This window comes from Nothobranchius furzeri, chromosome 5, assembly GCF_043380555.1.
Source record: "Nothobranchius furzeri strain GRZ-AD chromosome 5, NfurGRZ-RIMD1, whole genome shotgun sequence".
NCBI lineage: Eukaryota > Metazoa > Chordata > Actinopteri > Cyprinodontiformes > Nothobranchiidae > Nothobranchius > Nothobranchius furzeri.
Window position 1 is genome coordinate 5,969,158 of NC_091745.1, and position 10,901 is coordinate 5,980,058.

The 10,901-nt window shown below is 40.9% G+C and overlaps 1 protein-coding gene and 1 long non-coding RNA gene across 2 annotated transcripts; one reads left to right on the forward strand and one right to left on the reverse strand.

The window, feature by feature from the left end:
* Positions 1 to 3,437: 3,437 nt before the first annotated feature.
* Positions 3,438 to 5,012, reverse strand: LOC139069943 (uncharacterized). Its single transcript, XR_011520611.1, has 3 exons — positions 4,739 to 5,012; positions 4,462 to 4,555; positions 3,438 to 4,341 (listed from the first exon to the last, which is right to left on the reverse strand). It is a non-coding gene; the product is annotated as an uncharacterized lncRNA (long non-coding RNA).
* A 2,165-nt stretch (positions 5,013 to 7,177) lies between these two features.
* LOC139069942 (zinc finger MYM-type protein 1-like) lies at positions 7,178 to 8,607 on the forward strand. The gene is made up of 3 exons (XM_070551360.1): positions 7,178 to 7,358; positions 7,441 to 7,512; positions 7,655 to 8,607. Exon 3 carries the CDS (start codon positions 7,951 to 7,953, stop codon positions 8,605 to 8,607), a length of 657 nt encoding a protein of 218 aa, XP_070407461.1. The 5' UTR covers positions 7,178 to 7,358; positions 7,441 to 7,512; positions 7,655 to 7,950.
* Positions 8,608 to 10,901: the final 2,294 nt, after the last annotated feature.

Sequence of the window (10,901 nt, forward strand, 5' to 3'; positions counted from 1 at the left end):
GGCCTGTTTTAAGTCCACCAGTTTCTTAGCAGCCAATAGAAATGTGTTCTTTACTAACTTTACTTGGTTTAAAAATCTAAAAATCAATAATTTGTCATTCTTCATTGAAAAACAACAAAATGCAGGTATTCAGAAAGTGTGGGAAAATGATAATGTGAAAGTATTGCTCTTTAAATGTAATACTATTTATCTTTAAAAAGAAAAACTCTAAAAATGTCCTGTACAGTAACATGACAGAAGAAAGGTGGTCTGTCTGTCAGAATGTGCTGAACAGAGTTGCTCTATCAAGAGGAGCGTTTTGTGTACGAGTTTATGTTATTGTAATATTGGTTTGGGTTATGTATCGCCACATTAGCATGTAAATGCTGAACCAATCTGGAATAAAGAGGGATGCTGACCAGTAGAGGTGGTTCACCACACTTTGCTTCCACAGCCTCACATCCTGGGTCGTCTTTCTCTTCCCCAGCTCTTCGATTTTCTTACCAATTCATGGAGAGCCAAATAGACCCACATTTAAAATAGAAAAAAAAATCCTGTAATATTCACTATATACATCACCAAAGATTACATTTTCCCATGTGCCAGGGGTCAAAGTAGTGACTGATTTCCTTTTTTTTCCTCCCGCAAATATTTCTGCACCCATGTGCAGTCACAACTTGCTGCACATCGACCCCCCTCTCCAAAAGTGTGCTCGGACTTTGCACAAATCTCTCCATCTCCATTCGCACACTATTTCCAACTTCATTGCTCTGAAAATAAACCTAATTCTCCATTGATCTGTGAATAATTAACCATGAAATGTATTGGAATCATCAGGTAATGTTGTACCTGTACGAGTTGGATATCAATCACTTTGTTTCTTTTGAGATCCATCATGGTGTAGCTGCCATATTTGGGTGAGTATCCTTCAGAAATGCAAGTTATTACTTAATTTACATTTGATAGCAAAGGAATAAAATAAATAAATTTAAACGTATTCATCAGGTGAATCAGCTCGCATGTCACCACCAAGAGTCACAGGTCCAGATTCAGTAGCCTCCTGGATGAAATCAGCATGCTCTAGCTGCCACTGCCAGCTCACTGTTGGAATTAAGAGCTTTGCCTGATGTCGATAGAAGGTCTGCTTGGGCAGTCCCTGCACTGAAGGCACCCAGGAACTAAAATATGAAAAGTTATGTCATGAAATGAGAGATGCACAGACCTTATCAAAACCAACCTAAACATTTTTGGCTTATACCTTAGAAATCTGGCTAAATGATGAGCCAGACTTTCTGGAAGATGAATTTCCGTCATGGTCCCTGTGTCACAAGACACACAGCAGCTGGGAGCTTTAAACTGGCTGGCTATATAAAAAACAAAGAAACAGCACATTTATAAATGTTTAAAAGAGCATAAAATCACATGTAACAATAATCTGTAAAACAAATTCAAACTAGAAGATAATAATAAAATGTTTACATAGACGATTATTAAAAATAATTCACCTTTGCTACGGGTAAGGCTTCACGTCAGGCTGGACAAGTGCATTCTTGCAGCTAAATCAGTCTGACAGCCAATGTCTTGGGTAGATTTAGCCTGAAAAAAAAATAGAAGCACATTGTTGTTGGAGTTTATAAAGTCAGATAATATACAAAAGAAACTGTCAGATATAGGTGCTTTATAACATTCCTAGTGTGTGATCATTATTATAACGTAAAAGTCAGTCACACATGATGTGGAGAGCCTGAAATGCGACCTCCTGAACAGAATTCCTCACAGAACCGGGTCACGCTGTAATGATGTCTGTCAACTAGTGCTGCGTTAGTTAGAGTCACTGTTGCAGAATCGACTGACAAAAAAACAACCCAAATTTTCTCCGAGCCTGACAGTAATAGTCATGTGGACCGTTTTGTCAGCCAGGGCTTCGAGATATGTTCCGATTCGCCGCTGATTCTAACCTTACATCCCATCCCGTTCCACATTTTGTGAACTTGACAAATCTGCCCGAAAGAAGTGCAGACCTAAGTAAACCACTTTGCATTTAGGTAGGGAATTGAGCTGCAGTATTTCTGCAGTCAGGTCTCTCTACGAGTCCGAGAGCTCCACAAGCGGTCAGCCCGTGCAGCAGCTAGTAGGCACCGTATCGGTCAGACATGCACCGGGCTGACCGCTGAGGAGAACCGGGTGGAAGAATGGAACACAGAAGTGTCCCTCCAAGAGCTCCGTCATATTTCAACCCATTTTTATGTTAAATGCACTGGGTTTTACCCTTTTACCCATCGACATATGCCCTATTAATTATTTTACCGTATTTTACATCTAAATTTCATGGTTAAACAGTACATGCTACATGTTAAAATGATAGCTACTTCGATAAATTCAGCTAGTTTAAAGGCGTTAGTGACCTAAAATACATACATTTAATTTAACTAACCAAAAAAATGAAGTGGAGACTCCTTGGACGCTCTATTAATGCAATTAATGCCACAGCAAGTCATTTTGTCCAACAATTGCACAAATAATATCCAAAACAGAATTCACAAGCACAGAGACTCATTGGCGGTTCTAAGGGCGGGGCCACAGGGGCACTGGCCCCTGCTGAAATCTGATTGGCCCCTGTAGTGCCCCTGTCCTGTCACTCATTTGTCCTTTGTGCGGTGAAGAGATTGTAGGTGGATGCAATTCCGAGTCCAAACACTAGTGGCCGCGTGGCGCTAAGGAGCAAAATAGTGTGTGAAATCTAACAGAAGAAGATTTGAAAGATTCCAAGGAGGGAGAACTTTCAACCGACATCTGAAGAGAGTTCACGTTATGAGGAGTAGGTTGGTAAGTCATGAATCACTGTTTACTCACAGTTGCCATGTAAGTCATTTCTGACAATAAGTCAAATGGAAAGCAATGCCGACATTAGTTAACAGTAATGTTAAAGGCTTGTGAAAAAACGTTAGCCCTTGCTAATCCATGTACTTCTTTTGTAATCTGCATTTTGTGTGTTAATAGTTGGCACTGTAATAGAGAACATGAAAAGAAAGGGTCAGATACAGGCGGGAATTCTGCAGTATTTTCCAAAGAGAGTGAGTGTGTCAGCTGGTGAGAACGAGCTTGGAGAAATCTGAGAGAGAGCAGCAGGAGGCAGTGGACCAGAGGCTGGAACAGGGCAAGGCACCTCCATTCCCCCTTTATCAGGTCAGAAAGAATATAATCTTTATTGTGCAACAGTCATGTCAGATAAACACGAGAGACAGCCTCTTTTAGGACACACCATGCCGGGAAATCAGCGTACGTGTAAACGCACCGTGGCGGCATGGTGTTGCGGGCATTTTGTGGCATTCGTGCTGCCACGGTTGATACTAATTTTACCGCAACGCCGGACTTGTGAATGCATATTACAACTTGGCGCAACAGAGGGTATCATGATCACGTGGGCAGCTACTGCCGAGCTCCGGCCGGCAACTATGGCTGTGTCTCAATTCAGGGTCTGCATCCTTCGAAGGACCCAGCCCACCCGGCCGACGTGGGCTGCGTCCTCCGTCGGCCGGGTAGACCGGATGTTAACGGCTGTGAATTTGGACAGGCCTAGCCTTCATGAACTCCCTCGGCGAACGTTCCGTCGCCTAGCAACCATGGAACCGCTGGGCAGAAGGAACCTTAAACGATGGAGCTCGACGTTTTATTTAGCTTTTTAACCCCCAGAAACCCAAATTTAGAAAACAACTGCAAAATATTTTTTTAACCTTTCACATGTTGTTCTAGGAGGCCAGATAAACGGGCCTATTTACACATTTTAACAGCCAATAGTGTTGCAGAACTGAACAATAGGACCTATTAGCAATGTAAATGTGGTTTTAAAAAGAAAAAAAATGGGGAAGGTTTATTTTTGTGGACTTAAATCTGATGTTGTAATATTACAACCGTGGGTCTCTGGGGGTTAATCATTTCCTTGACTGTTGGAGAGCTAATTCAGAGAAAATACTTTAGACAAGCTGAGCATGAGCAAAGATGTGATAATAGTTTTTAATACTTTCTAAGGGTCTTAATTTGACCAAAACCGATTTATCACCTTTTAAGACTTTTCAAGACCCAGCGGATACCCTCTAGTAAACAATTCTCATTTGTAAACAAAAATAAAATTCAAGAGTTTAATGCAGAACTGATTTTATTTAGATATTTCTTTTACATGTACATGTTTAATCTTCCTTAACCATTTTTTCTAGCAAAGTAAAAAGCTGTCAAAGTTCTTCCTTCTCTCCTGTGCTCTCTGCTGCTCTGCCTCCCTCTGCAGCCTCAATTCCTCCCAGATCAGCTCCAGATGCTGGTCATCGCTGGCACCTTCCCCTGGATGCCCATTTTCTCCAGAATAGTCTTAACAAACATGTAAGAAAAGAAACAGGAAGAGAAAAGAGGACAACGGGTTATTCCTTTCATGTTTTCGCAGAAAAAATAAACTCAAACGAGTTTTTAAAATATGAGATGTTATTGTACCTCCATGCCACAGCCGCCGAATACTTTGCTCCGGTGATCATGTGGTCCATCTCCGCCCTAAGCTTAATAAATTCCCTGGTTTTCTCTTTTGGTCCTAAAATACAAACTTCAATTAAAATCAGGGGGAAATGTAGCGGGAGAAGTACGACACCGAGCGCGGCCGAACATACGAGCCGAGACCGCAATACAAGCACTTTTACTGTAACATTTCTAACAAAAATAACGTTCATGTATCACAAAAAGTCCTTAAACTGACAGTTTTCAAGTTTATACTTACATTTATATGCGCAATCCTCTCCGACAGCTCCCGCTTCACTGTCCGCCATTGTTTTTAAGTTTTTCTGTCGGCCGGCCCGCAAGGCATCTTGGGAAATGCTACCTATTGAAGGATACACCCGACCCATCCTTCATTCAGGCGAAAAGAAGGCCGCATTCGTCGACCGCATTTGAAGGAGTCTTCGAATTGGGACAGGCCGAGTCGCGGCGCTGTGACGTAACCGGCCGACGAATCCGGCCGAGGTAGGATGCAGACCCTGAATTGAGACACAGCCTATATTGAAAATGAAAGCAAACATGGGCCGTAACGTAAGTTTGGCTTTTCTAAACAGAATCAGCTGAGATGATGGGGAGCCTCTCCGTAAGAGTTGAAGCTCAGATTAGGGCTGCTCGATTATGGCAAAAATAATAATCACGATTATGGTGACTGAAATTGAGATCACGATTATTTAGGACGATTTTTCAATTTATGTTGATTTTATTTGTTTTTATTCAGTCATAAAATTGCTCAGAGCACAATCAGGACAAAAATAAGAAACAAGATGATCACTAAAAGAACTCCTGATTCCCTGTATAAAAGACCAATATACTTATAGCTCATAGTCTATGACCCAAGGGCTGTAGACCTTGGTTTAACTCATTTAACTCTAACCAGTACAGAACCAAATACCAATATCTTGCAAATACTGACAGCAAGAATTATACAGTGGCATTTATAACAAATAAATGCAAATAAATTGATGTTCACAAAATGTTGCATAACATTTATTGAGTTGTGTCAAGGTGCTGTAGGAGAGTGCACTAGCACCGTGTCCTCAGAGAGATTAGTTATTATTTATCAGCGTGAGGAAGTTATTTCTACCTTATTTACAAACTATTTATTTACAAGTCCATCAGTTAATGTAATAATTGTCCCAACCACAGCTGCACCCCCCACCCCCCAACCCGGTCTCACAGCAATCAGGGGCAAGCTGCACGTGTGTTTAGCGCGCCGCACGCGCACATTTAGCTGTTTTTAGCGGCTCAGGAGTCCGCAGGTGCGGTGTGTGTGTCACTCACTCTGGTTACTCCAACAGGGAGCAGGGCGGCTCCGAGAGCTGTCTTTAGCGACCGACACATCACTACATCATTCCCTTTCCTAATGTCCTGAAGAACGGTCCGGAGTGCAGGCGGAGTGTTTAGCTAACCTGCAGGAAACGTCGACGATAGTTATCCAGAAAGTAGCTAAGGGTTACCAGAGATGTTTCTGAGGTGTTCGCTAGGTACTTTTAGGATTAAAAAGTCAAGAAGGGGGTCTGAAAAGCTGTTAGAAATAGCGTCAAAGTCGCTAAGTTGGCAACACTGTGGAGCGCTTCATTTGCAACTCAGGGCAGCGCAAGCGGGAGGAGCAAATAATCGGCTTGTTTTGTTTTTTATAATCGTTCAAAACTCAGATCGTAATCGTGATTAAAATTCGATTAATTGAGCAGCCCTAGCTCAGATCACCAGAGACTGCACGGGGACAGACATCTTCTGGAGCGGCTTGTTAAAAAAGCTTAATGAGTGTGGCTTTGATCGCAATAAAAAGCAAGTTATGTCCAAGATAAACTGAAGTCCGTGGCAGCGCAGAGACCGCCCCCAAGCCCCCTTTTCACCGCCATCGCATAATCTTTTGTAAAAAGATCATGATTGCACCACATTATCCAGCAGGACGGTCTGACCACTTATGAACGAGCTAATGCTGCCCAATGTTTCTGCTTATAATTGAGGATATCCTTTTCCCATTTTATCTTGGAGCTGATCCAGTTAATGTGGAGTCATTTTCTTGCACAGAAATTTTGCATTGAGCTTTTTATATTTATCAGTAATAATTGGGTCAGTTATTCCAAGTACCAAAAATAAAGGATTATTGTTTAAATTGATAGAAGTTGTTAATTGTGACTAATCATTAATGGCAAAATTGCTTCCCTTTAGTAAATGACTTTACATTTCTCAAAGCATCTTTCCATTCATCATCAGGAATGTTGCAGTTAAGTTTCCTTTCCCACAATTCCTTCAAGGTTTCCCTAAACTGTGACATTTTAATGTATTGTAAAATTTGTGGGAAAAGTCCTTGTTTGAAACACTGAATTTTATAATTGGTTGATTAATTAAGGTCAAGGTTAAGTTTTCCAAAGAGATTTTGTGTTTTGGATATTCCTTTGTTAGTCCAGTTTTTCCTGCCATTATTCTAGGTAAAAATAAAAAAATCACCATTATCTCAAAATTGTTAAATGATGTTGTTATCTTGTACTAATGGCACATATGTTTACTGAATTCTTCCGCTTCATGGTGATGTGGTTTACTATAACATTAACATAATGGATTTAAATTGTATTGGTTCCTTTGTCTACATCTACCACAACTCATCTTTATAGTCCAATCTTTCAAGTCTTCAATTTCAAATAAATAAAAATGTGGTCTCATAGAAAACAAAGTTTTGGCTGGATTTGGCTGGAGTTTGACATATATTTGTGTTTTAGCTGCAAACTGGGACAAGACTCTCTCCAATTCGGACAACCAGAGTAAAATTAATGACTTAACCTTCCATCCTGCTGGGCCACCAGAGTCACCAATCACTGCTAATCCTGCAGGATCAAATGGTAAACATTGATCTTAGAAAGTAATAAATGCTTGTGTATGTATTCGGCTTATGTTAGATCATTTTTCATTTGCTGTTTTCAGACATCTTCCAGTGTGATGCACAGAGTCCTGCGCAGACATCGGAACAGTGTTCTGTTCCAGTAGGACCTGGTGGTATGCTTCTCATTTTGTAAAGGCTCTTTAAAATTTAATTGAATTTTGCAGTCAATCACTTGCAGATTCTGAATGCCATGAATGTTAAAGGTTGAGAGATATAAGCAATTGACTCAGACTTATTTCATTTACTTCCCACCAGACATTTCCCAGTCAAGAGCAGAGGGTCCTGTGCAGCCTCTCCTTAAGGTTTTCCCCAAGACGCAACATGGCAACCGCAAGAGGGCATTCAACGAGTCATGGTACAGAGAATACACGTGGTTGGAGTACTCCATCAGTAGAGACTCTGTATTTTGTTATGCCTGCCGCCATTTCTCCCTTCCAAATGCCCTGTCTTCTGTATTCAGAACAGAAAGTGGTTTCTCCAACTGGAAGAAAGCTTTGTGTAAAGAAGGTGGCTTTAAAGACCACTCTAAATCAGACCACCACCAAAATGCTATGTTTGCATGGAAACAGCATGAAATTACCACTCAAACAAAATCATGCATGACAGAGTCTTTTAACACAGAGAGAGAAAAGAAAATTAAGGAGAATCAGACATATATTAAAACTATTGCAGAAGTCCTGCTTTTAACTGCCACACAGAACATTTCCCAGAGGGGTCACAGAGAATCTGAGGACTCGGGTAACCGAGGTAACTTTTTGGCTATTTTAGAAGAAATAGCTAAGCATGATTCGTTTCTAGAGAAGCGCATGAAAGCTCATGCTAATGCCAAATATACCAGCAAAACCATTCAAAATGAAATGTTGGAATGCCTGGCAGGAATGGTTCAAGAGGAAATAGTGAGGGAAGTTAAACAGAGTGAGGTGTTCAGTATAATAGCTGATGAAGCCAAAGACCTTCAGAAAAAAGAGCAAGTGTCACTGGTCATCAGATATTATTACAGAGGGGTCATACATCAGAGCTTTATTGACTTCATGAAAGCTGACAGCCTAGATGCAGCAGGGCTCACTGACTTGATCATAAAATGCCTTGAAAAACATGGACTAGAATACCGCAACAACCTGGTTGGCCAGGGCTACGATGGTGCTACTGTCATGAGTGGCAAGCACTCAGGTTTGTGTAGCCAAATATGCATTTTATGTGCATTGTAATGCTCATTGTTTGAACCTTGTGATTGTTGATAGTGTGAAATCTGTTTCTGAGGCTGACTGTTTTTTCTCACTTCTTCAGAAACTACATAGTTTTTTGTCTGGATCATATGTGCACACAAAATGGCATAGCAGTCAGAGAGAAATGTATGACGGTCCGCCTCGTGAACTTCCAAAGCTAAGTGACACTAGGTGGGCTTGCAGGTTCGCCGCCTGTCACAACCTGCTTGACAGACTCCCAGCAGTGTGCCGTTTACTGCAAGAAATTGGGCTGGAAAGTCAAGGTGATCGGGCAGTAGATGCTCGTGGCTTACTGGCCCAAATTGATCTTAACTTTATTGGACTCTTGGTTATGTTCAAAAAAGTCCTGGGTCAGTCCAAGTTTTTGTCAGACATGCTACAGTCGCCCTCACTGGACCTCTCAGCAGCAGTCAGTCTTGTGGATTCCTTACTGGCCACGTTGCAGAAATACAGGAGTGAGGCCTTTTTTGAGGTTGTATGGAGGGAGGTGGAGGAAATGGCTGTAAAGTGTGATCAAAGTTGGGAAAAGACTGAGAAGAGGCAGCCTAAGACAAATAGGCGGCTACATGATTACATACTTACCACATCAACTGGTGAGCGTAGAGTTGATAAAAATGACAGGGAAAACTTTAAAAGACACATTTTCTATCCAGTTTTGGATTCAATGACAGGTGAACTTCAACGACGTTTCTCTAAGCGCAGCTGCACAATTATGAAGGGAATCCAAGCACTTCATCCTCAAAGCATCACCTTTTTGCAAGAAGATGCTCTTTTTTCCTTTGCCAAGTTTTTTGATTCAAATGTTGATTACCTGGCCAGTGAGCTTCAACAGATAAAGAGACTGTTGGATTGTAAAGAAAAAAGTGGGATGCAGAGGTTTACTACACTTCTAGAATTTGTAGTATTCCTAGAACCATTCAAGGAGCTGTTTCTTGAATTATTTAGGCTTGCAAAAATAGCCATTGTAATTCCGGTGAGCAGTGCTTCATGTGAGCGCAGCTTTTCGGCACTAAGTTTGATTAAAAATCATTTGCGAACAACAATGACAGATGAGCGCTTGAGTCATCTTGGGGTGTTGAGTATTGAGTCCAGACGAGCAAAAGCATTAGACATGAATGAATTTGTGAGACTGTTTAGTTCTCATCACAAAAACCGAAGAATAATGCTCTTTTAGAAGAGTAGGATGTACAGTAGACAACCACATGAAACTGCATGTTTGTTACAGAGATGTTTTAAACTAAATGAGTTAAGGGCGTAATGAGATCAGGACTCATCTGCTTTATGCCAAGGAGGTTTGGTAATGACCATAATAAGTCACTGTTCAGAAGTCATTGGTGATTGACAATAATTCTTTCAACTTTTTATTTTGGGCAATAAAGTAAAACATGCTCAGCTTTTTCAAACTGATTCCATGTCATTGTTGCATGTCTGTTTAATGTGTCATGGAGACCAGTATGTTCAGTTTTTAAATAGATTACAGTCATTTCTTGGTGTCCTGTTCACTTTCCTCCTTTGACCTACCAAGATATTCTTCTGGTGTTTTTTTCCACACACAAACATATTTTAATCTTATATTTGTGCCTTAGCAAAATAAATTGAATGCTAAAATTTCTCAAATGCTGTGTGTGGTTGTATTTTGTCTATGTACAGTAAAAATTGATGTACAATTGCATTAATGTTTTTCAACATGGTGTGGGTGGTAAACTGTATCTACCATACAAAACTGGGAATAGTATGCAGGTATGTTGGACTGTACGTGGCCCCCCTATAAATATTGTGGCCCCTTGATGGCCCCACCCTCAGAAAAATCCTAGATCCGCCACTGCAGAGACTCAAAATCCCGAAACAGTTTCCAGGCCAGACCGAGGCTGTACTGAGGTCTTTCCACGGAGCTAGCTCTGTGGTCATGTGTGTCTGATGCTCATTAATTATACAGAATTTTAGGCTGTCAATACACTTAAACAGAAGAGTGAGAAAAATAATTCACCCCCCTCAGAGTTGTCATGAGTGTAAACTAGATCATTTAAACAAAAACATGTTCTGGTACCAGGCTGTAAACATGTTTATTTCTGCTGTGAAATTGGTATTTTTAACATGGGAGAGGATTTGCTCGCTTCTGACACCAGCCCCCAGCGGATGAGGGTGGAACTGCAATTTATGGTACTTCCGGGTTTGATTCAATTTAGGAGCCGCATTGTGGGGGCTTGGTGGAGACACAATTCTAAAAACTTTGAAGCTGCTTAAACCTTCATTTTTATTGAGTTAGTTTTTAGTTT